We start from the raw sequence: 26,829 nt of genomic DNA on the forward strand, positions 1-26,829 counted from the left end.
TCTGCAACATCTGGACATAGCCAGCGGCCGTTTGACGCCCGTGCACTTCCTGAAGCTCCATTGTTCCACTGAAGGAAAAAGCACCCCAGACCATTATGGCGCCCCCTCCACTGTGGCGCGTAGAAAACATCTCAGGTGGGATCTGCTTGTCATGCCAGTAACGTTGGAAACCATCAGGACCATCAAGGTTAATTTTTTTCTCATCAGAGAATAAATCTTTCGTTCACCTTTGAATGTCTCATGTTTGGTGCTCTCTTGCAAAGTCCAAACAAGCAGTTCTGTGGCGTTAAAGGAGACGAGGTCTATGAAGACTTTTTTGTTTTTGAAGCCCTTCAGTCTCAGATGCCGTCTGATGGTTATGGGGCTGCAGTCAGCACCAGTAAGGGCCTTAATTTGGGTCGAGGATTGTCCCGTGTCTTGACAGACAGCCAATTGGATCCTCCGACTCAGTGCTGCTTACATTTTTTGGGGTCTTTCACTTGACTTTTTTGTTCCATAACCCTCAGGATCATGTAAGAAATTCCAAATGACTGTCTTACTGCATCCCACCTCAGCAGCGATGGCGCGCTGTGAGAGACCCTGCTTATGCAGTTCAACAACCCGACCACGTTCAAAAAGGAGAGTTTTTTTTGCCTTTGCCATCACAACGTGTGACTACCTGACAGAAAATGACAATGAATCCACATCTTTGCACAGATTTGGCCTTTTAAAGGCATGTGGTCCTAAACTTTTGATCAGATGAAAAACTGCCTGTTTAAGTTTATTCGTTGTTTTCATTAAATTGAATGCTCAAAAAATGTTTTGTCTCACTCCCATTTCTTCTGGTTGATTGTTAAAGCTCTACTTGAAACCTTGTTAAGATCCAGCCATGCTAAATATGATTTTTTTGCCATTTTTCAAGTGGTCTTAAACTTTTGAACAGGACTGTATATACAATACAGAAAATGAAAATGCTTAGATTGACAATATATAAACTGTTAGTGGTGTTTGGTCAATGATCAAGGTGGTGCACCCTTTATTTTTGGTTCTTCACCATGGTATACAGTATGTTGAAGCAATATCTAATTAATACAGGTTGGCATCTACCCTTGTTGATATACAGGCTGCATCTCTGGCATGGGAATGGCCATACAGATGCTGGATACCATCCTGTAGTATGTCATTCTAAGCATATTCAACTTGGACCAGTAGTTCAGTCAATGTATTTGTTCGCTGCTGTGAATGGGAAATCTGTTGCCCTAACCAGTCCCAGACATTCTCAATGGAGGAAAGATTTTGCAATCAAGGTGGCTAGGCAAGCTGCTGGATAGTTGATGGAACTTTGAACTATTCCCTGCATGTATCACCCTTTGGCATTATCAAATTGTAAAATAGGCTTTTTATCTTAACTCCTCCTTGGAGCTCTTTTTCTATTTTCCAGTTTTGTATGTGTACTATTATAACTGACATGGCTGAATAGCTGTGATTCTGCAATAACCATTTTTGAAGATTCTTCATCTGCACCTGGTTGGTTCTTTGCGCCGAGTGATGTCTCTTCCTTTTACTATGTATTAATCCTCTGTGAGGGCCCAGGCATGCTCATCTTAGGAGACCTGCATCCGTGGCTGCATACCTACCTCTCTATTGGGGATTGATTTTATTCTCTACACGCCATCATTAGTGTTGTGCCTATTATTTGCACAACCATTTAAGGTAAGCCTCCAATTTGGAGTTTATTTTACCTTTCCCCAAATGTTTTCACTAGTGAGAAGCGAGCATGCTTGGACGAACTGCTGTTCGGCTCGAGCATCACTATGCTTGGCAGATCAGAGTGCTCAGCCAAATAATTTGGGTGCTCGAATACAATTTAATACAATGGAACTCAATGGGAGAACCCCAGACACCCCCTGCTCGGAAGAAGAGGGTGTCTGGGTCATAAAAAAAGGTTAGAAATTGATGTAAACCCCATCAAAATAGTTTGGCAAAAGCATTAAGAGGATAGCTGGATGCGTCTTAGACTCCTATTATGTACAACATGCAATAGACACAACAACACAAAGGCTCTATGCCTAAAGCCAGGTATGTGCAAGCCATCAATATCTCCATGACATAGATGACAGGCTTAGACAGCATACCTTACAATGGCAGCCTTGTGCACTATGAGATATTCCAAACCAGCTCTCATCTGACTGAGAATCAGTAAACCTCAAAGTTATTTTGCATCTGTTGGATGGCTTGGGTGGACCTGCACACGTAGATCAATATCATTAGGGTAACAAAATGTTTTTTGTGTGCATGACGGATCCATCATGGGTATCTAAGACATAATACACCTGGATCCGTTCATGATGGATGCATGCGGTTGTATTATTGTAACGGAAGCATTTTTGCTGATCCATGACGAATGAAAGTAGCATTATTTTGAGGGCACACCAAATGTACACTTTTATACACTTGTGTACACTGACTACTGACTATTTTATTAAAATCAACATATTCAGTGTTGTCACATGAAAAGATATAATACAATATGTGAAGGGTGTACTCACTTTTGAGAGATACTGTAGATCTCATAATCATTTGGTACCAGATTCCTGCTTTTAACACCTATTACCAGACAATGAAATGCTGAGTGTACTATTCACTTAGAAAATGGCAAAATTTCTACCTATCTGCTACTAGGGCACTATAACATGTACAATACCTGTACTTTGGACCACCTAGTACCAAGATGGTGACATACATTGGTCCACCTGCTACCTAGACATTAGCTGTCAGACTGGAGGAGAAATCTATATTATTAGACTTAAATTATTATTTTTGGTGACTGTGTTAAATGCCCCTGTACATCGACAGAATCCTTATTCCTAACAATAGACCCGAATAAATGTGCACAATAAATGAGCAATTGCACATTTATTGGGTGGAAGCATCACTGATGCGGCACCCAAAATGATTGTTTCTAGACAGCAGATAGGCAGAGATTTTCTGCCCAGAATCAATTAATCTATATGTGTAAGAGAGATCACAGTAGCAGCAGTACAAATCCATCACTGCATTACTGTCTTAACCGACAGTACAAATTTATTAGTATCTTAAACCTAAGCATGTTATCTTTTAATTGCGTAGATAACAAAGATAACATTATCTTTATGACACAGGTTAACAAGGTTACACATTTATACCTGAATACATGAGCACATAACAGTCAGACTGAATGTGTTTAGTTATCTAACCTAGTACGTTAAGTCCTGAAGAGGAAGGATGAAGTATGTTTCCTGGACCATCTGCTTGCTGGGATTCTTGCTATATGAAGGGAGATGTGTTAAAGTTAAGTATGATGGGTAAGTGTGAAAATATTGTGTCTTGTTATTTGCCAAATCATTATTATTATTCATCTGCAAAAAAGGCATTCTTTACTTTTTATTTTCATTTTATTTATTCAAATGTATCATAAAAATAAAAAAACAGCACAGCAATGTACCTCTATTTTTTACCCAACCCCATACCCCATAGAGAGAGAGGAGAGAGAAAAAAAAAGGGGGGGGGGGGGGGCTCATATTTTGTTAAGCCATTTGTTCCACATTTGACTAAAACGCTCCTTCATTCCCCTTTTATTATATATTATCCTTTCCATTTTTATCCTTTTATTCACAGATCTCTTCCATTCATTCACGGAAAGCTGGTCTTTTTCAATCCATTTTCTCAAAATCTTGCCTGAAACAACAGCTTACAGAGTACTTGTTTCACCACCTTCCGCAAACCCAAATGTTTTGTAAAAAAAATTCTAGGAGTACAAATATATGGTGATCCTGTGGCTTGAATATAGGGGGCTATATTCAAGCCACAGGATCACCATATATTTGTACTCCTAGAATTTTTTTTATAACTGCTGCTATTTTAGACCAATATCTAAAGTATCCGTAGTACTTAAACCCATTCTTTTAATAATAAAGGTGAGCGACGTAACCCATGAATAAGAAAGAACTGAGAAACCCCGTGTGAGGCCCTTAATGACACCAAAGGCCTATTGCCTAATACATCTTTCCACTTGTCATCTGACAGGTCATCAACCTCTTTTTTCCATTTTCCTTTAGCTACTATTTGTATCTTTGCATTTCCCTTAATACATTAATATTTTGTCGCTTCTTGAAATACTACATTTAATCTCATTATTCCCAAGAAAATTATTAATATTCTCAGAAGGGGATTTTTCATATTTCTCTGGATCAGCTGATGAATTTATTGCATCCCTAATTTGTAAATACTTAAAATAATCTTTTTTTAAATTTTCAATAAAGTCCTTCAATATATCAACCTCAAAAATGTGACTCAATAAATATATTCCTCTATTTTTCCAATTTACATACTTCGAAATTTTCTGAATTTTACTCAAATTAACATTATTCCATATTGGATTGTATTCCAAATAACCTTTTACACCCATAATTTTTTTTAATTTTTCTCAAAACATAATCCATTATATTTGATTATCAGTGCTTATATTCACCAAAATACCATATTCTAAAACCTCCACCAATTTACCCTGTTTGGCCTTATCCCCCATTTTCATTAAATTCAATTTCAACATTGGACTTACCTACCCTTCCTTCATATTCCCAAATTGTGCTACCAAAATATATAAATACCAATACAGGAGCGACAACCCCCCTTCCTCTTTAACAAGTTATTGAAGTATTTCTTGTTTTATCCTAGATATTCTCCCCTTCCAGATAAACTCCCTAATTTCCTTATCAATCATCCTGAAAACATTTTTCAGCAACCACACTGGGGCATTCTGCAATACAAACAAAATATTGGGAAGAAAACCATCTTTACCAGAAAAATTTGACACATCATTAATAGTGGTAATCTTTTCCATATATGGATTCTCTTTCTCAATTCCCTTAACAGAGGGGCCACATTTAATGTTACATACTGCCCCAATTTTTTTTATATTTATTCCTAAATACTTGAAACTATCCCCCTTACCAACTATATATACATCTAAACTTGTGTTCAAAACTTCCTCACCTAAAAGCATCAAATGTGATTTTTCCCAATTTATTTTCAATCCTGAAAAAATATCCAAACATATTAATTATACCCATTACTTTACTTAAATTCACCTCAGTGTTCCCCAAAAACAATAAAATATCATCAGCGTACAATGTTATTTTTCATTAATATTTCTATATATTATATATATATTGAAATCCTTTCATCTCAGCATTTTCACAGATTACTATAGCCAAAAGCTCTATTGCAATTGCAAAGAGAAGCAAGGATAGGGGACAACCCTGCCTAGTGCCTCTTGAAAGGGCAAAGGGCAGGGACATCCCCCTATCCAGCGATACCCTAGCTTTAGGATTTGAATATGTCAACTTAATCCAACTTATAAATTATCTCCAAAACCCAAACATTTAAAAAGCTCCCATAAGTAATCCCATTCTATACAATCAAACACTTTAATTGCATCAAATGATAATATATCTTTCTTACGATCTTTTTTTCTATTTCCCTCTATATTGGTAAACACCCTCCAAATATTGGAATTTATCAATCTCCCAGAAATAAATCCTGTTTGATCTTCCTTTATTATTGTTTTTATTTTTTTTGCTAATCTATCCGCCAAGATTTTAGCTAATATTTGTATTAACAGTGATATAGGTCTATAAGATTCTGGTTTTAATAAATTATTTCCAGCCTTAAGATTTAAAACAATAACAGCTTCTTCTATTGAATCAGGCAACTTCATATCCTCATAGCCTCACACAGGGTTTCCCTTAATTCTGGTAGGAGTATTTCACTAAAATCCTTATATATCTCAAATGGAAGTCCATCTCCCCCTGGCGCTTTCCCATCCCTGACTGATCTCAAAGTCCTTGCTAACTCTTTCAGCTGTATTTCTTTCTCCAATTGTTCTTTTTGAATTGTTGTCAATTTCTTAAAGGACGCTCCATTCAAATATTGACATAATTCCACTCTTTCATATAGTTTTTTTGATTTATATAAATCTAAATGATAAGCCCCAAAAACCTCACTTATCTGATCCGGGGTTTTAACAATCTGACCCTTATTATTTCTTATTTGCCCTATCCAATATTTTTTCTCTAGATTTTTAACTATGTTCGCCAAGCTTTTACCCAGTCTCCTCAGCTTTTCTAATGAGGGATTAATCGCACAACTCACTTTTGCTTCTTCTAACTTCTGTTCTGCTATCTTAATTTTTTAATTAGCTTTTTTTTCCAATAATTTATTTTATTAAATAATATTCCTCTCAGGAAAGCCTTTGCCGCATCCCATATCACTTGCTTGTTAGTAGCATCTTTATTAACCTGACAAAAGACAGTTCTACCTTAATGTTTTCTTTATCTTTTAACAAGGTTAACCAATGGGGGTCAAACCTAAATAGTAAAGGGCCCTGCTTAACCATGAAATCAATCTCTATAACAATGGCACAATGATCTGATAGAGCCATGGGAACATATTTTATTTATTTCCAACAATTTTCTATGACCAAGTTTGATGTGTTTTTGAGTAACAGGAATACACTCTTTCTTCTGCATTTAATAAACTCCAAGCATCCACCTAAAAAACAAAACAAAAAAACAAAAAAAGGGAAATACACCAAAAAAAAAACAATTCTATAGCTCAATTTCAGCATTTCTATTTCTCTCCAGTGCATTAAAACCCAGTTCTTTTCACCAAACAGCACTTATTCATCCAGACTTTTCGGAAGATCTGTTTTACCAAACATAGTTAGATAGAACAATTGATTAGTCTGTTTGTTAGTTAATTATTTGCTTGTTTTGGGGTCAGTTAGAGATTAGGGTTATACTTGGGAGTTGACGAGTTAATATATTAGCAACCGCTGTAATTCAATCGTCCTTGTGAAGAGATTAGTTCAAAGGGGTTATTAGGAGAGTGCATGCTGTTATAATAATAGCAAAACAGAGCTTCATACATTTCCCCAAGTAGTTCTTATATGCTTACTTCCATCAATGGAACCTCCTCTTCTCTCCTCTCTTGTCAAAAGGCCATACTCTTCATCTCTAATACTCCCTGGCCCCTATTCATATACTTAGCATTTCCACAACCCCATGGAATGAGGCGGCATACCCCAGGGCATCCTCCCAGTCTCGACGTTCTCACATGGCACGCAGCGATCTCAGGACAGGTAGACGGGAACGGAGCTTGGCATGCTACGTCAGACGCTCTAAACGCATGTCACCGGTGCTGCCAAAAAAGGTAATTCTAAACTGTGAAGTCATGTAGTTTCATAACACTGGATAATTCTGGGCCACAAATATATAATGTAGATATATAAGCATTGAAAATCAAATACACCTCATCCAAAGTCTTGGCACATTCCTTATTATATATTTTATAAGGCAAGAACAGATTCTGCCATTCTGCCTCTTAGAGGCTTCAGTTTTTCATTATAAAAGAACCTATAATGGAATTCTTAACCCACCCAAACATCGAACCCAGTGCGGCACCTGAGGGGTTAATTTCCACGGATTGCATGCCCTGTTATTGTGGCCAGGTATGTGATACCGCCACCGGCACCCGCTGGCTCCTATACTTGAATTAATTACATTCATTGGTGGTGCAGTGGCACAGCCGCTTCCATTCTCCTCCCTGCTATCTTCCCAAAGGTGGCAGCCACGTCACAGTGGAGAGGGAGGGACTTCCTCCTTCTACACTGTGCTAGTGAAGAGAACATGGTAGGAGCTGAGAGTGGTGCATGCCATGTTCTCTATTAGGCTGCGCAGCTGCTTCCCATCTCCACCGCAAGAGCCGCACTTGAAGCGGCAAAGAGTCGGCCACCCCTGGTCTATGGTGTTGCAATGCGACATGTGACATGCTGCGATTGCGAAGTGACAGTCACAGAAAAATTCCTCTTGGATGGATTTTTGCAACTGTCATGTCGCAATCGCAGCATGTCGCGTGTCGCAGTGCTACACTATAGCCAATTTTTATATCATTATAAAAATTGTTGAGACAAAATGTCACATGACACATGTCGACATATAGCCCTAGCATTAAAAGGGCAGGGCCCTGTGGAGGTGATTGTTAAAGGGGCGGGCACTATGGAGGTCACTGTTAAAGAGGCGTTCACTGTGGATGTTACTGTTAAGGGGGAAGGCCGCTGTGGAGGTCACTGTTAAAGGGGCAGACACTGTGGAGGTCACTGTTAAGGCAGCAGGGTACTGTGAGGTCACTGTTAAGGCAGCGGGATACTATGGGGGTCACTGTTAAGGGTGCGGGCCCCTAAGGAGGTCACTATCAAGTGAGTAAGGGGCTGTGAAACTCACTGTTAAAGGGGCGGGCTGCTGTGAAGGTCAAAGTTAAGGGGATGCACTGCTGTGGAGGTCCCATTTTAAAGTGGCGGGGCACTTTGGGGGGTCAGTGTTAAGGGGTGGGGGACTGTGGAGTTCACAGTTAAAGAGGCAGGGTGCGGTAGAGGTCATTGGGGGGGGGTACTGTCGATATCAAGTATTAAATGAAATAGGTGAAACATACCAGTGCGAAGCCGGGTGCTTCTGCTAGTATATATATATATATATATATATATATATATATATATTTATATATGCTTTGAAAAAATGAGGATGCAGCACACTGCATAAATACGGGTGCAAATCAGGCCAGTGTGAACCAGCACCGGGGTCCAAGGTAATATAAAGGTCAAAGAAGGCCAGCAGCACACCACGGATGTCAACAGAAAAAGTGTAGTTTATTCACCCAGAGTCAGCAGCGACGTTTCAACAGCTTGTTGCTGTCTTTCTCAAGCTATGTGCACATGTGCTACAAACATACATTTTAAAGGTGCATCAATTAGAAATATAATTAAAGCAATTTATCCATACAAGGAAGAATACATAAGTTCCATAATTCAACATACTATATAAAATACATGAATTGTGTCCAAAGAGTTACAAAATACAGTACATGTGTGAAATATCAAATAAAAATACATAGTGATGATAATATAAGGCCAGTACTGTAAATACCCTTAATTAGTGCAGGTGTGTTATGCATAATCACCATATTAAAAACTCACGATCAGCTGATGCTCAGTGCAGAGCCGGCACCATGATCTCGGCAGCGTCCCTGTTCAGTCTCTGCGCATGCACGAAATAATCAAATCGTGCGATACTACGTGCGCTGAGAAACTGATTAGCGACCACAACTAAGATGGCCGGACCTGTCTCCCGGTCAATGTGCGCATGTCCATGTGCAAGTATCGGCCTCCCATCGATGGTCACGTCATTCGGATCACATGATCGGATATCAACAAATGCATGACTGTTTTAAGTAATCTGCGTATTAAAGCATAGGTCTGGACACCAGCATATCCTGGGCCCCCACAAAGAAACAAATGTGGCGATCCAGGACCTGATGTCCTATCAACCTAATAACTGGCAACACTAAAACCCTTCCATGCACATATTAACCGGGACTGGCGTCCAGCGTCAGCGATTGATCGCGTCAGCGATCCAATCACTGTCAAACTGAGGACGGGGCCTCCCTGTGAGACGTCGCCCACTCCATTGGACCACCTATCCCCCCCCGAAAAACAAGCGCACTGGGTGTAGATGCCAGAACTGGATAAGTAGGGAGAAAAAGAACAATAACACTTTACAGTGAGAACCATATAGATATAATCTATGGGTAGGTTCTGAACTGTCATGGAACATGCTCTACATCTGTACCGGAGCAGCAGTCGAGCCATCAGATGCGTGGGTGAGGTCAAAAAGAGCAGTGGGTAGCCACCCAGATCAATGATGTTTCTCCCACCACACGGAGCATCAGTCTTGACCATGATCGATATGTAAATCTAAAAACAAAAGAAGAATTTTTTAGCTCTTGCTTTTTGAGGAGGGCTTGACTATCCCCCCTACGCCTTTCCAATTCTATCTGTTCCAATATACAGAATCTTAGATCTTTCTGAAGTGTTTAGACACCGGTGGATCCATCTTTTCCTTCCGGATGGAGTACCGGTGTTGATTTAACCGTGTCTTCACGTCCCACGTAGTCTCGCCAACATACCACTTGCCACAAGGGCAAGTCAACTGGTAGACCACGTAGGACGAATCACACGTCAAATATTGGGTGATATTAACCATTTTGTTAGTAGCCGGATTGAGGAACGTATTCCCTTTCATCATGAGGTTGCAATTGAAGCAGTGATAACATGGGTAGCAGCCAGTCCACGTAGAGCCACACATTGCTCTCACACTGGTCTTGGCACTACCTACGTCAGATTTCACTAATTTATCCCCCAAATTGCGTCCTCTGCGGTAGGAGAATAAAGGAGGTGTAACAAACTCCTCGACCTGAGGGAGACTGTTCCCTATCATCCTCCAATGTTTCTGAATGACAGCTGCAATTTGCGGACTGTCAGCGGAAAGCTGGGAGATGAAGGGAATACGGGATTTTTTGGGGACCAATTTAGGATTGGTTGTAGTAGCTTTGTTATGCACGTGCTGAATGCTATCTCTGATCATTCAACGAATGCATAGACAAGCCCTCCTCAAAAAGCGAGAGCTATTCTGGATCTTCACTTTAAAAACCTTGAAGCCCAATGGGTTGAATGTCGACTTTAGGGTCGAGTAGTGTTGTCTCTCCCGTGTCACACATGGGTCCCCACCCCCCATTATAGGTTGAGAGCACATGTGTACATAACATCCAATTTATTCGCTTTTGAATTTTTTTGTTTTTAGATTTACATATCGATCATGGCCAAGACTGATGCTCTGTGTGGTGGGAGAAACATCATTGATCTGGGTGGCTACCCATTGCTCTTTTTTACCTCACCCACGCATCTGATGGCTCGACTGCTGCTCCAGTACAGATGTAGAGCATGTTCCATGACAGTTCGGAACCTACCCATAGATTATATCTATATGGTTCTCACTGTAAAGTGTTGTTGTTCTTTTTCTCCCTACTTATCCAGTTCTGGCATCTACACCCAGTGCGCTTGTTTTTCGGGGGGATAGGTGGTCCAATGAAGTGGGCGACGTCTCACAGGGAGGCCCCTTGCGATGTCGCCACCTCCTCAGTTTGACAGTGGTTGGATCGCTGACGCGATCAATCACTGCCGCTGGACGCCAGGGTCTTAGTGTTGCCAGTTATTAGGTTGATAGGATATCAGGTCCTGGATCACCACATTTGTTTCTTTGTGGGGGCCCAGGATATACGGGTTTCCAGACCTATGCTTTAATACGCAGATTACTTAAAACAGTCATGCACTTGTTGATATCCGATCATGTGATCCGAATCACGTGACCATCGATGGGAGGCCGATACTTGCACATGGACATGCGCACATTGACCGGGAGACAGGTCCGGCCATCTTCATTGTGGTCGCTAATCAGTTTCTCAGCGCACGTAGTATTGCGCGATTTGATTATTTTGTGCATGCGCAGAGACTGAACAGGGACGCTGCCGAGATCATGGTGCCGGCTCTGCACTGAGCATCAGCTGATCGTGAGTTTTTAATGTGGTGATTATGCATAACACACCTGCACTAATTAAGGGTATTTACAGTACTGGCCTTATATTATCATCACTATGTATTTTTATTTGATATTTCACACATGTACTGTATTTTGTAACTCTTTGGACACAATTCATGTATTTTATATAGTATGTTGAATTATGGAACTTATGTATTCTTCCTTGTATGGATAAATTGCTTTAATTATATTTCTAATTGATGCACCTTTAAAGTGCATGTTTGTAGCACATGTGCACATAGCTTGAGAAAGACAGCAACAAGCTGTTGAAACGTCGCTGCTGACTCTGGGTGAATAAACTACACTTTTTCTGTTGACATCCGTGGTGTGCTGCTGGCATTCTTTGACCTACATATATATATATATATATATATATATATATATATTCTTCTCTTGTACATTTTATTAAATTGCTTTTCTTGAGGACACAGATATATTATTGTCATATTTGGTCCTGTCACTGGGCCAACTAACAGTTTTTTCTTTGGGCTAAAACCTAAAGAAGTTATTCCGGCACTCCCCTTGTATTCAACCTTTAATTCTTGTACAGGAATCTGTACTTCGCTGCAGGGGAGTAACCATACCACTATGGTATCTCTTGGGATAGTCTCAGTATAGTTGGCAGCTGACCCACTGGAGTCAGGGACTCTGGTGCAAGTACCAGAGGCTCTAGGTACAGAAAATGCAGTCACTTACAAGGATTATGTGAGTTTTGGCAGAACCTGACTGTAGGAAACCTGACTGAAAGGCAGAAATGCAACGAAACCATACCACAGTCACAGAGGCAGTCAGAACAGTCTCTAATACTGGAAATACAGATATGTTAAACACTGAACTGGACACACTAGGCAAGCTTGCAGGCGGGGTAGTGGTGGATGCCGAAACGAGGCAGACAGGAATCAAGACTGGAGTAAAGACAGGGCAGACATAACTTCATAACTTTGGCGGAACCACCCCAGAAAAGGGCCTTTATTAAGACCCGCGTTTTAACAAATGTGCCCCATAGTTTGTGACTTTTTAACGCCACTTTTCAGGCACAAGGTAGATGATAAATCTCCCACATTATGTTTCCTATACATTTATAGATATAAAGCTAGAGGGCTTCTGATTATATTCCTACATTTTATGCACTGTATGCTTTTTATTACATACTGTATTTCCAAATGTATAAATATATGTAATAAAATAAATCAACGGCCAGAAACTACACTTTTACAGAGAGTACACCTATAAAAGTCCCACTCACAAACAACCTCATTTTTCCAAGATGAACCCTTTAAACTGATGGATATAAAAATGCACAAGTATGAACCTTGTGACATTTTAAGCCAAATAAAGACTCATAAAATGAAAATGTTTACTGACAGGGCCATGTCAGAAGGGCATGATATGTTTCTTAAAAATATACTTATATAATCCAGTGATGCCTTTATGGTCATATTTAACCTTAATCTTCAAACATTGTGCTTAAGTATTACTAAAATATTTATTTCCTTTATGACCCTATAAACAAGGAATTGCAAAAGTCATTCATGACTTATTTACAAATGTATTCATTTTACACGTAAATGATACATCAACGATAATTACAGAGGAATTCAAAGGTGGGTACATTACAGAGTAATAAAACCATATCCTGCCAACAAATACTTCAAAAGCTAAACTCAATGTCTCAATAGTTAAACATAAATGACTAAGATCACTTGAGGAGTACTGCAAATTGATCATCCTGGCACAGATTAACTCTTAAAAAGGATACTTATGTTCTTTACTTGCAATGTATCAAACTTAATTTAAATCAATCTAACAGTATAAGGGTCCATTCACACGTCCGTAGATTGGGTCCGCACCCGTTCCGCAATTCTGCGGAACCGGTGCGGATCCATTCATTCTCAACGGGGATGGAAAGGATGCAGACAGCTCACATTGGGCTGTCCGCATCCGCATTAATGGTCCGTGACTCCGTACTTCCAGTCCACAGCTCCCGAAAAAAATAGAACATGTCCTATTCTTGTCTTCAATAGTGGATAAGAATGAGCATTTCTATAGGGGTGCCGGCCCAGTATATTGCGGATTCACAATTCGCAGATCCGCAATACACTACGGACGTGTTAATGAACCCTTAGGCCCCTTTGACACGGGCGAGTCTTCCTGGCAGGTGCAATGCGTGAGGTGAACGCATTGCACCCGCACTGAATCTGGACCCATTCATTTCTATGGGGCTGTGCACATGAGCGGTGATTTTCACGCATCACTTGCATAGCGTAAAAATCTCAGCAAGCTCTATATTGTGCGTTTTTCATGCAATGCAGGCCCTATAGAAGTGAATGGGGCTGTGTGAAAATCGCAAGCATCCGCAAGCAAGTGCAGATGCGGTGCGATTTTCACACATGGTTGCTAGGAGACGGGGTTAGGGATGGGACCAGAACATTATTATTTTCCCTTATGACATGGTTATAAGGGAAAATAATAGCATTCTTAATACAGAATGCTAAGTGAATTAGGGATGTAGGGGTTAAAAATAAAATAAAAAAATTTAACTCACCTCCTCCACTTGTTCGTGCTGCCCGCTCGTCTTCTTTCTTCTTCTTTGATGACCTGGGAGGAAAAGGACCTTTGGTGATGTTACTGCGCTCATCATATGGTCCATCACCATGGTGATGAACCATGTGATGGACCATGTGACGGACCATATGATGAGCGCAGTGACGTCACCAAAGGTCCATTTCCTTTTATGTCACCAAAAAAAGAAGAAAAAAGACAATCCGGGCTGCGTGAACAAGTGGATTAGGTGAGTTTAATAAAAAAAAATATATATATATATTTTAACCCCTCCATCCCTAATTTACTTAGCATTCTGTATTAAGAATGCTATTATTTTCCCTTATAACCATGTTATAAGGGAAAATAATAAAATCGACACAACACCTAACCCAAACCCAAACTTCTGTGAAGAAGTCCAGGTTAGGGTGTGGGTACCAAACATGCTGATTTTTCTCACGCGCGTGCCAAACGCATTAATACGCTTTAGACTCGTGCAGAAAAATTGTGCATTTTCCCGAGACACACACGCATCCTATTCGGCCCTCACATGCGACGCCCTTTGTGAAAGAGGCCTTATTGTTTTTATTCAGTTCTCCAGTCCCTTTATTTTCATAATAGCAACTCAAGCTCCTATTAACTATCTGAGTGTCTATCAGCACAAATCTAAAATAAATAAATAAAACACAACAAAAGGAGGTATTGGCAGAATGTCCTAGTTGTTATGCTTTTATTTTTTAATTGACATCTTATCTAATTTCTTTTTACTTTTTATGTTGGGAATTACCAAGTTTTTCTAGCCTTTAATATATGCCATTATTCACCGAATTGTCATTTACTCTCAAATTTACTTTGTTTGCATTTTTTACTATGACAATATTTTTCAAATTACATACTTTAATTAATATTTTAACCCCTTGGCGACATCCATGTTTTACATACATCATTTGCACTATTTAGTTAGAACTTTCTTCGGTGTATACATGGGGCCAGCCTAAGGCCCCTTGCAGATGAGCATTCCTCCCGCAGCGATTTTATTTTTTTGTTGCCTGACCTCCGAGCACTGACGGGATTCACTTAGCATTATATTGATTTATAATGCTATGTAACCCTTACAGTTCTGGAATGTATTGGATAACACTGGCAGCATTGTGGCAGTGTTATCCAATACATTCCAGTAGTGATGGCCTTGCGGTTTGCCCGACGGAGGCGTTTGCAATCCGGTGAATATGCGAACATATGACGATGTTCGGGCACGCGCCATACTCTTTTGCATCCATGAGGTGGGACAGGACAGCCAATCAAAAAGTTTTAGCACATGGACACACCCCCACCATATAACAGAACCCAATCTGGCTGCCATTTTATATTCTGCATTTTGTCAGTGTAGGGAGAGGTTGCTTTGTGGAGCAGGGACAAGCTTTTAGGGACACCAAACGCTAGCTAATAGGGACACAAAAGTCATTTTAAGGATAAGTATAGGTGTGCTATCGATAGGTGAGATATACAGAGGGGTGTTATATACTTATAATATACTTTCTAACATACAAAGTATATTATAGTGCATTAGTACTGTGCAGCAGTTTTGTGCAGTTCTGCCGCGATACCGAGGCTTTATAGAGGGACAAATGCTATTGGAACATCTAATTACAACGGGTGTAATATACCAGTTGTCCCCCCAAAAAAATGATTGAGGCAGGGGTGTGATATACCTATAATGCACTTTATATATAGTGCATTTGAACTGTGCAGCACTTGTGTGTGGTTCTGCTGCAATACCGCAGCTATATAGAGGGACAAACGTTATTGGAGCAACTAATTGCAACTAGTGTGATATATTAGTTGCCACCCCAAAAAACTGATTGAGGCAGGGGTGTGATATACCTATAATATACTTCCTATATAGTGCATTTGTACTGTGCAGCAATAGTGTGTGGTTCTGCTGTGATACCGCAGCTATATAGAGGGACAAACGCTATTGGAACAACTAATTGCAATTGGCGTGATATACCAGTTGCCCCCCAAAAAACTAATTAAGGCCTCATGCACACGACCGTTGTGTGCATCCGTGTCCGTTGTTCCGTTTTCCGTGATTTTCTGCGGACCCATTGACTTTCAATGGGTCCGTTGAAAACTCGGAAAATGCACCGTTTGTCATCCGCTTCCGTGATCCGTGTTTCCTATCCGTCCAAAAAAATGACCTGTCCTATTTTTTTTACGGACAACGGTTCGCGGACCTATTCAAGTCAATGGGTCTGTGAAAAAACACGGAGGCACACAAGATTGTCATCCGCGTCCGTGATCCGTGTCAGTTTTTTCCTATCATTTTCAAGGCAAATTTGACTTAGATTTGTTTTTCACTTTTCTGGTCTGGTGATCCTCCAAAAATCAAGGAAGACACACGGAAGAAAAAACGGACACGGATCACGGAACAACGGAACCCCGTATTGCGGATCGTGAAAAAATACTGTCGTGTGCATGAGGCCTAAGGAGTTAGATATACCTGCTTCCACCAAATATTGATTGAGGCCTGCAATATACCTGCTTCCACAAATACTGCTTTTCTCTAAGGGCTTAGGCACAAGGCAATTTTGAAAATGACAGGCACAGGAAGAGGCAGGCCGTTCCACAGGGGTGGTAGGGATCGGGCAGGTGCATCAGGCTGGAGACTAAGTGGGAAGTTGGTAAAAAGCATGTGCGATTACTTCAAAGGATGCACCAGAGTTGGTTGAGTGGTTTACTCACCCTTCCTCTTCTGCACCCTCCTCATATTCTGTATCTGCACCCTCATCACTCTTTGCTGTGTGCAAACCCAAATCCACCACCACCTTAGCCCCTCCACACGAGTCAGAGGGATTATTTTCCCATCCATTTCCAGACCTTACCGATGCGCAGCCATTCGAGACATGAGATGAGGAAGAGGAGATAGCAACGGCCGCCATTCAGCAGTCTGACGACAGTACCCAGATCAGCCCAAAGAGGGAGGTCCCCGCTGTTGCTGCTTACGCTGAGATCTTAAATGTCAGTGGTGGTGAAGGTGATGATGATGACGTGTCCATGGACGTCATGTGGGTGCCCACAAGAGAGGAAGAGGAGTGGAATTCAGAGGGAGAGACAGAGCAGCAGAGAGGGAGGAGAAGCAGGAGTAGCAGGCACAGCTCGCAGGGCACAAGAGGCAAAAAGCAGACTGCAAGTGTATCTGGAGCTAGCTATCCACCATGCACGGTCACTTCTGGCGCTTCCAGGACACTTGCACATGCCTCCGCAGTGTGTGCTTTTTTTAACGTGTCAGCTGCTGACAATGGTGCTGCCATCTGTAGCCTGTGCTGTCGACACATAAGTCACGGTAATCCCAACACTTACCTAGGGATGACCTCCTTAAGACAGCACCTGGCCTCCCATCACCGAGCCCAGTGGGAGCAACGCCGTCAAAACCCACAAAGCCACACTCCCGGCGATCCACGTCCTGCCTCTTCTCCTTCTCCTCTCTCCTCCTATTTGTCTTCGACTCTACCTTCCACCATGCCATCGTCGCGTTCAACTGGGATAAGGCAGGCTTCCATGGCCCAAATGTTTGAGCATAAAAATATTATGATGCCGGATAACCCTCTTGCCCAACGGCTGACCACTGGCTTGTTGAAACTGATAGCCCGCCAACTACTGCCATATAAATTGGTGGCCTCGGAGGCCTTTAGAAAATTTGTGGCCATTGGCACTCCTCAATGGAAGGTCCCCGTTCAGCGGCAAGTGAATATATCTCTGGCACACAGTGTCAGTGCCAAGATACATCTGACCACAGACATGTGGTCTAGCAAACATGGGCAGGCAAGATACATAACTTTTACTGAACCTTCTGGCAGCCATCAAGCATGTAACCTGTGGCTCCCATGTGGATTTGGCATTACCGCCACGGATTGCATGCAGGCCTGAATTTTCTTATTTTTCTCCTACTCCATTCTACATCTCCTCCTCGGCTGACTCCTCCTTTTCCACTGCTTTAGCCTTTTCCACTGCCACCCCTAAGCTCCCCAGAACCTAATCGACATCCCAGAGGAGAGATTACCATGCTGTGCTGTGGATGTTTTTCTTGGAAGCCAAGAGCCACACTGGTCTTGCACTGATTTCAGCTCTCCGGTCACAGGCCGATCAGTGGCTCACCCTGTTCAATTTGACAGTGGTGTACAACAAGGGTTCCAATCTGAGCGCACTGAAACAGGGCAAAATGACACATGTGCCGTGCATGGCACACGTCCTGAACTTAGTCATACAGTAAATGTTGTGGTGTAGCCCTAGCCTAACTCTGATCACAGTCATATAACATCTAGGTGTTTTAACAGAGGAAGGTATTACCTTCAGTCACCCCTTTAGTGACACTATCATAAGCTTCTGCTGGGCTTCCCCAGCAGCCGAGAGGGACCTAACGAAGGCCCCCATGGCTGCCTTATTGTACTGCTATTATATTTGAAATGTTAAAAAATCCTGTCTGTTAACAAATGTTATAATTTTTGCCAAATGTCTACCTGGAACATTTTTATGAAGCTCACAGGTGTAAAGTCTTCTTTCAAATAGCAATGTGTAGATTTAAAGTTCACTGAGGGTTTTTACGATGTGTGCACATGGTCGAGTTTTTTACATTGAAGTCAATGGAAATCTGTTGATGCCGTTCTGAATGTGGATTCAGCAGTGGAAAATGCTAGTTTTCCAGTGCTGAATCAGTAGAAGATCAGCACCCTGAGTTGTTGAAACATAGTTAATCAATAAAGGCTGTCTATAACATATTATAATACATAATAGAAATTATACATTCACATTTATATAAAATAGATTCATGTTTTATGAGTAAATAATTGCACATTTTGATCATTTTAGTGATCAAGTTCTAAAAGTCACACCACAGACACCACAGCAGGTGCAGTACCTACAAGAACTGTCAGTACAATGGCGGGTAAGAATCTTTTCACCTTCTATTATTTGTCTACAAATTTACCCTTTTGTGGCACACCATAACTTATAAAGACTGCAGGAAGCTCTACAAAGCTTCTGTAAACACATTTTGTTTTTCTTGAAAAAAAAAAGGCATGACTTTCAAGTGCATTTTCATAGCATTTTTATAGTCATTTAGGTGGGTTTTATTATTTTAGCAGTGTGTAGTGTGTTTTTTTCCCCCTGGTGTTTTTCTACTTTCTGTTTTTCTGTTAAATAGATGCCTCTGGGAAAAACATAAGCCAGGGTGTTTCCTTTTTTGCCACAAAAGAAAAAAATTGTAAAGAAAAACTATGTGGGAAGGAAGCTTCTGATAGTTTTTTCAGTTAAAATTTATTTTAACAAATCTTAACTTCACTTTAAAGCGTGAAACTTATATTCAAAATGAATGCTCCTTGTGCTTCCAAGACTCCTTTTGTTCCTATTTCTGATATACTGTATGGAGTGTGTAAAAACGCAGTTAAATCAGATCCATGCAGTTAGGTAGCTGTCTCAATATTAGGCCTCATGCACACAGCAGTGGCTTGTATTGCAGCCCGCAAACAGCAGGTCCACAATATGCGGGCACTGGCCGTGTGCTCCCCGCATCACAGATGCGGATCCATTCACTTGAATGGGTCTGTAATCCTGAGCTGCGGTGCAGAACGGAGGCATGGAACCCAACCGAAGCACTACAGAGTGCTTCCGTAGTGTTTCTGTCCATGCCTCCGCACCGCAAAAAAAAAAAACTCGTTCTATTTTTTTACGGTGCGGACGGATCACGGACCCATTCAAGTTGAATGGGTCTGGATACAGCGCAGCTGCCGCATGGATGGGGTCTGTGCATTGGGGACCTGTGATGGGCCAATTGCAGTCCCCAATGCATGAAACAGCCGCAATACGGCCCTGTGCAAGAGGCCTTATAGAGGAGGGCTACCTAACACAAGATATCATAGACCAGCTTCATGCAATATGTCCTGCATACTGTAGTAATCATCTATAGATATACGGTATTTATATGACTAGATTTATACAACTATTTTCTAATATATTTTAAAATGTTATATTTATCTAGCTTGATCTGTGGAAGCCAGATATCATACAAGACATATATCCTGGAGGAGAAGCACATATCCGTGTCCAATCTGTCTATGTGCAGAAGATGAAGGAAAACCTTGTTCAACAGCATATACCATTTAAGTATGTACATTAAACAACTGTATATTATTCCTGCTATTTAAAAAGAAGGATTACATAGAGAATCCGTTTTCTTCTAGATTTGGTCAAATTTTATGACATTTGTTCCGCTTTTCAAAGCGGTTTACGTTTAAGACTAAGGGCTTATGCACAAAATCATGTTTTTTGTCCACATCCGATCCGCATTTTGTATGGGATGCAGACCCATTTACTTCAATGGTGCCTCAAAAGATGCAGACGGCACACCGTGTGCTGTCTACGTCAGTATGTCCTTTCCGTTGCACCCGCAAAAAAATAGAACATGTCCTATTCTGGTCCATTCTATAGAGGGCAGGACGTTCTGTTCTACAAAATTCGGATCCACAATTTGAGGACCACAAAAATGGCCACAGCTGTGTTCATCGGCCCTGAAAGTGAGATTAGACCTAGATTATGGCTCATTTACTATCTGTAACCAACTTTCACAAAATGTTGCATGCAAAATCACTTGTTACATCTTTAAAACTCAAAATCATAAATGTCCCCATATTCCATATTAATGAGATGGAGCAATTTACCGTTTGGGTATCACTTAATTGTTTCATATTATAATATCTGTTCTAGAGAGTAGAAAGCAGACCACATTAAGGCCCCTTTCACACGGGTGAGATTTTCATGCTTGAGGTGAATGCATTGCACCCGCACTGAATCCGGACCCATTCATTTCTATGGGGCTGTGCACATGAGCTGTGATCTTCACAAATCACTTGTGCGTTGCGTGAAAATCGCAGCATGTTCTATATTTCGCATTTTTCACGCAACGGAGGCCCCATAGAAGTGCAATCAAGTGCTGATGCGGTGTGATTTTCATTTCGTGCTTCCGTTCCGCACCATTCTGCATCTCCGGATTTGTGGACCCATTGAAGTAAATGGGTCCGAATCCATGACGCGGAATGCCCACGGAACGGCGCCCATGTAATGCGGATCCACAAATGCGGTTCGCAGTACGGCAATGGGCAGCACACGTTCATGTGCAGGATGCCTTATCCTGGAGAGTTGTATCTGATGTTCAAAAACAATAGTGAACCCAGCAGACGTCTGAATCCAAATGCTGCTTGACGCAGTTTTTTACCCCCTTGACCTCCTACACTTCTCTACCGTCAGAATTTACCCCTGTAAAATGTAAAACTCCTAAGAGCCCTGGTATACAGGTGTAGAAGAACCATGCATGCTCTAAACTTTAGCAAATTGGTATGCGGCCTAGTGCCATCCATGCAAGGCAGAACTGATAAAAAGTTTCAGTATACAGTATCTGTTAGCTGCATTAGTTGGTAGGGAGAGACATGAAATTAACCCTTCTGATTACAGCTGTGCAGTACTCAATTGCAGAATGGCCAGGCCCCAAATGCACCACTACAGCACTGTGTGGTTGTACCATAACAGGAATATTGAAATCCACAATTCATAATTATATATGGATATAGCAAATATTATCACTTAAAGGAGTTGTGCAGTGTTATAATACTGACAACCTGTACTCTGGATAGGTCATTAATATCAGATCGGCCACGCTCTTAACATTTCCTCTGCTTGCATCAGAAACGCTACAATTATAAGGAGAAGCATGCATCATAACAGTTGTGGCGCATCTGTACAGGTCATGCTCCAAAGCGGAAATCGACACCAGCAAGGTGTGTAGATTTCCAATATATTCTATGCCTGTTTCTATGACTAGATTATAACAAATGTGATGGGCCAACTACACTGGCTCCGCACCATTCGCTGCTTTAAAAAATGGAAAGCACTGCTTAAAACCTAAAAATTTTGCACAAAAGCAGTAGTGATGAGCGGCAGGGGTCATATTTCATTATTTTGTAGAATATTCATAGAATATTCGCAAATTCGAATATTCATTATATTCTACGATTTTTCTTTACTCGAAAAATCGGCAAGGTAATGATCGTGTAATATGCAAATTTTCATAATGCGAATTTACGCAATGCAAATTTTTATTGCAAAATTTTCAACTTACAACTATTAGACAAAGAAGATTATAGCACTATATTAGCTAAATTGTTCTATATTCATTTTTTTTAATATTCGCTATATTGCTATAACTTAGTTTTTTCGAATATTCATAATATTCTAAAACAAGAATATATAGCAAAACTGTTATTTTTTTTTTTTTTTTTTTTTTTTTTTTTTGACTGGATGAGTAATTTAATCTCAGAAATGTGAAATACTGTCCAGACTCTTCTGCAAACAAACTTCATAAAAGATACCATTATTCCAAGATCTTTCCAAGGTTTTGCTAATTGAGAAATAGCTTTATGGAAACGTCCAAGTTCAGATCATTCTTTCATTCTGTTCAGACCATTTCCAAAATACTAATGATAAACAGAGCGTACACCTACCCATAAAAAGTATGCTTCATGTAGCCTATCCTTTTGCCAAATGTAGCCAACTCTCCCTGCTTCACAGGTGCGCCTTCCAACAGTACAATTCCCACTTTCCGCAGGGTGCAGAGCCACTCGTAAGCTGTCCGATCACAGCGCAGGACGTCTTCATAGGACAGGGTGGGTATTTTCAGATCATTTCCCCAGTACTGATGTTCTTGAAGAAAGAGTTCCTCTTGCATTTCTGCTCTTGACTCTTTAGAGAAACATCTCTTTTTCAGCCATTTGGCATCGAATTCGCTTTGGTGGTTATCCGGCCATGTGATGGACACCTTATTTGTGTCAGTCAGATTGACTGTTCTTAGACCGGTGTTCACATCCAAATTCTCAATCGGGAGTTTTCTTGCCTTTGCAGAGAGAAGGAAGCATTCGGGGCACTGGCAGTTATCTCTCAGCCACACATATGGGTAGTGACTTTGTCCTCCATCTTCCCAGTGCACACAGACAAAGCGCTGAGCATCCAAAGTCTCCACGTTCCGAATAATGGTCTCAGAGAGACAAGCCTGTTCATATACAGGAGCACTATGCTGCCAGCGAGAGACATACAGAAGAGAACTACAAGGAGAACATTTGTTCCTTTGGACTTTTAGTGTTGTGTGTGCTACAGAGAAGGGGAGTTTGCTCCGTAATAAATATTTAGCTACAGTAGACCACATTGTGTATCAGCCTTCACAATTCTTAAAATTCCACTGTAAGATGTCTGGAAAGGAAAGAAATATTTCAATTACTTCAAGGAAAGAGAAGAGACTGGAACATATATCTACAATAGTGCCTGTTTTGATTATCGACTACCTAATGATTGAATGTGACAGTATATTGTGGCCCAAAGAATATCGTAGATTAAGGGTAGGTCACACATGGGTTTTCTTGGAGGAGGCCTTGAGACAGATTTTCCTGCATGCCCCCCAGGCAAATCCAGAAGTGGATCCGGCAGGAAGGAGAAGTACAAGTCCTTTCTTTATATTTCCGACTTCTTTCAAATGCACTTTTGGCTTTGGCCGAAAAACCTGCAGGAAAATCTGCCTCAAAACATCCGCCAAAAAACTCCGCGTGAACCTACCCTTAGAGGTTATAAATACCATTACAATACCCAAATACTTGGTTGGTGTGGATTTGGTCATGCAATTTAGCTAACCCATCCTTAAAAAAAAAAAAAAAAAAAAGAACACAAATTAATTATTTAGGCTTGTCCCAGTCTGCCCACAATTTGCCCCACTTTAAATAGGATCCTCTTTGTTTATACAAAATCCTCTCGTAACTTTTCACTTTCTCGACCAAGCTTAACCAGTGGTTGCAGTCTGGAGCAGAAGAGCAAAACCATAATCTAGAAATGAGAAGCCTGGCCAAAAACATTACCTTGATCAATAGTTGGCGTTTTATAGGCGGGTAATTAACCTCTGATAAATCTCCCAGGACCCATATCCTGGGGGACAAAGGGACATCAATATTGAGTTTACGAGCCAAATTAATTTGGACCGATCTCCAATAGCTGCTCACCATTGGGCAATCCCAAAACAGATGTAAATGATCTGCCTCGGAATTGCCACAGCGTGGGCAGTCAGAGGAGGCTCTAAGTCCTCTCCTATATAACCACCTAGGTGTCACATATATTTTGTGCAAAATATTAAATTGTACAACAGTGTGATTAAAGTTGTGTGAAACGGATTTTAAACTTTCCCCTATATTCTCCCAATCTGGGGGACCCATATCTAAAAGTACAGAAGACCAGGATCTTTGTCCTGGAGAAAGAACACCCAAAAAAAATTCTTTCATTAAGTGTCTATAACAATGTGATATTTTAATTCTCGTGACAGTTTTTTTACAGAATAAATCATGTAAGAATTGTGGAGTATCTATAGAGAAAAGGTGACTATTCAAAGTAGTAGAAAGTGCTGACCTCAATTGAAAGTATGCATACCAAGCCACCTCGCCCAGGTTTGATCTTTGTCTTAGCTCCGTCAGAGACAGGATTTGTCCGCCGCTGACCACCTGATATAAGTACTGAACATTCTTAGTCCTCCAATACTGGCAACAACGCAAGTCCCCTAACTCCAAGAGCTTTGAGTTATGCCACAGTGGGGTACAAATAAGTGATGCCTTGACTCCACACCAGCTCCTTATAACTAACCACGTCTTTATAGCCATTCTGCAAAAAAGTGTATACCCAGTCTGTGGGTTTGCTAAATAATCGGACTCCAATACAGTAAAAAAATCCGAAAAACCTGAGTCTTTCACCACTTTGTTGCAGAAATGGCTACTTTCCCAATCATTAAAAAAACAAAGTTGAGAAGCCACCAAATAGCCCTTAAAATAAGGGAGGTTGAGACCTCCCTGATTGTAGGGCATAGAAAAATAAAGTGCCTTCAGTCTCACGCGCTTCCTCCCCCATAATAGATCATTAATCATCCGCTCTATCAATCTAAAATACTTGTCCGTGATCCATACAGGCGAGTTGCGCAGGACATAAAGCACCTGGGGCAGCACTACCATTTTTATTAGAGAGATTCTATCCGCTCTTGCGGGCAGGATTTTTTGCCATATCTTAATTTTTAGCCTCAGCTTTTTCAAAAGGGGAATCAAATTGAGTTGTAAGAATTCCTGAGGTTCGGCAGAGACTAAAATCCCCAGGTATTTTATTGAATCGGAAATTGTTAGCTGGTTGTCCCAGTCGCCTCGCAGCTCATCTATAGGGAGGAGAACAGTCTTCTCCCAATTAATCTGCAAACCGGACGGAGCAGAAAAAGAACCCACCAAATCCATTATTCGAGGGAGAGTGGTTTCTGTTTGATGGACAAAAACCAAGATGTCATCTGCATAGAGGGATACACGATCATGCTTTCCCATTACACCAAAGCCGGACACCTGCGAGTCTTGCCTAATACTAACTGCTAATGGTTCAATATAAATGTTAAACAAGAGGGGGGAAAGAGGACATCCTTGACGGGTACCTCTTCCTAGGGAAAAACTCTCAGAGATCGTATCATTGATCCTGATCCTGGCCACTGGAGAGCCATATAGTAACTGCACCATCGACATAAATCTCGGACCAAATCCCATTTTTTTCATCACCTCCCAGAGAAAAATCCACTCCACCCTGTCGAAGGCTTTAGTAGCATCCAACGACAGGATGGAGCGGGAGCTGCACCCCGGGGACTGAATATTCATAAATAACCTATGCAAATTATGATGGGTGCCTCTCTTTGGCATAAAGCCGTTTTGATCTGGGTGGATAATAGTGGGCATAACCCGCGAGAGCCTCCTAGCCAGAACTTTTGATAGTAGCTTAGCGTCAGTATTTAGTAAAGAAATTGGTCTATAGGAACTCATTTCTATAGGGTCTTTATCCTTTTTGGGAATTAGAACAATAAGGGCTTCCATCATAGAGCAGGGTAAACCCCCTCCCTGTATTGCTTGGGAAAAAACCTCTAGTAGCTGAGGGAGAATCACATCACTGTATTTGCGGTAAACCTCGTATGGAAGGCCATCCATCCCTGGCGACGAGTTCCCCGAGATAGATCCCAAGGCCTCCTGGAGCTCCGAAAGAGACAACTCCTCTTCCAGATACTCTATTTGGGTTTCACTTAAAGTAGGAAGTGGAATCTTCTTCAAGAACTGCGTCGCCAGATCAGATGACAAGCCAGGAGAGGAGCTATATATATGAGAGAAATATTTTAAAAAGGCATCTCCAATTCCTTCTGGGTCTGTTATAATTTCCCCCACTGTGTTACGAATCGAGACAATAGATTGATTTTTCTTATCTTGTTGTGTAATTATCCTGGCTAGAAGCTTACCAGGGCGTCCGGACTCCGAAAAATATTTTAAACCCTTAAAGAATACTCTATGGTTTGCTTTCTCTATTATATATTTCTCCAAAGAACAACTGGCCTTCTGCATCTCTTCCCTATTATACTCGGAAGGTTGGCTGGTAAATCGTTCAGTTGTGTCTGCAGCAGCCTTGACCAGTTCCTCCTCTTTTTTCTTAAATGTTCTCTTTGCTGCAGCAATCTCACTTATAAACACCCCCCTCAGATATGCTTTCAGGGCGTCCCATACTATATTGATGTCAGCAGAGGGGAAGTTCACCTCCCAAAAGGAGGATATCAATAGTTTAATAGGCTGAGGGTTATCCATAATAGTAAGCCAGTATGGATTCAGCTTAAATCCTAGCCCCCTATTATCCTTATTCT

General features: G+C 41.0%; 2 protein-coding genes across 2 annotated transcripts in view; one reads left to right on the top strand and one right to left on the bottom strand.

The window, feature by feature from the left end:
- Positions 1-3,243: 3,243 nt before the first annotated feature.
- Positions 3,244-26,829, top strand: part of LOC122945408 (carboxypeptidase O-like) — a 158,895-nt gene continuing 135,309 nt past the window's right edge. The window contains exons 1-3 of the mRNA XM_044304478.1: positions 3,244-3,323; positions 18,918-18,993; positions 20,086-20,210. Coding sequence (XP_044160413.1) covers positions 3,244-3,323; positions 18,918-18,993; positions 20,086-20,210 — 281 coding nt within the window. The remainder of the gene's footprint in view (positions 3,324-18,917; positions 18,994-20,085; positions 20,211-26,829) is intronic.
- On the bottom strand, positions 22,597-23,338 carry BBOX1 (gamma-butyrobetaine hydroxylase 1). Its single transcript, XM_044304175.1, has one exon. It carries the CDS (start codon positions 23,296-23,298, stop codon positions 22,597-22,599), a length of 702 nt encoding a protein of 233 aa, XP_044160110.1. The 5' UTR covers positions 23,299-23,338.

The sequence above is a fragment of the Bufo gargarizans genome, chromosome 8 (assembly GCF_014858855.1).
Source record: "Bufo gargarizans isolate SCDJY-AF-19 chromosome 8, ASM1485885v1, whole genome shotgun sequence".
Lineage (NCBI taxonomy): Eukaryota > Metazoa > Chordata > Amphibia > Anura > Bufonidae > Bufo > Bufo gargarizans.

What these genes read in the sequence shown, in the direction of transcription:
- BBOX1 (XM_044304175.1), bottom strand. Translation starts at nt 23,298, where the DNA reads ATGTGGTCTACTGTAGCTAAATATTTATTACGGAGCAAACTCCCCTTC.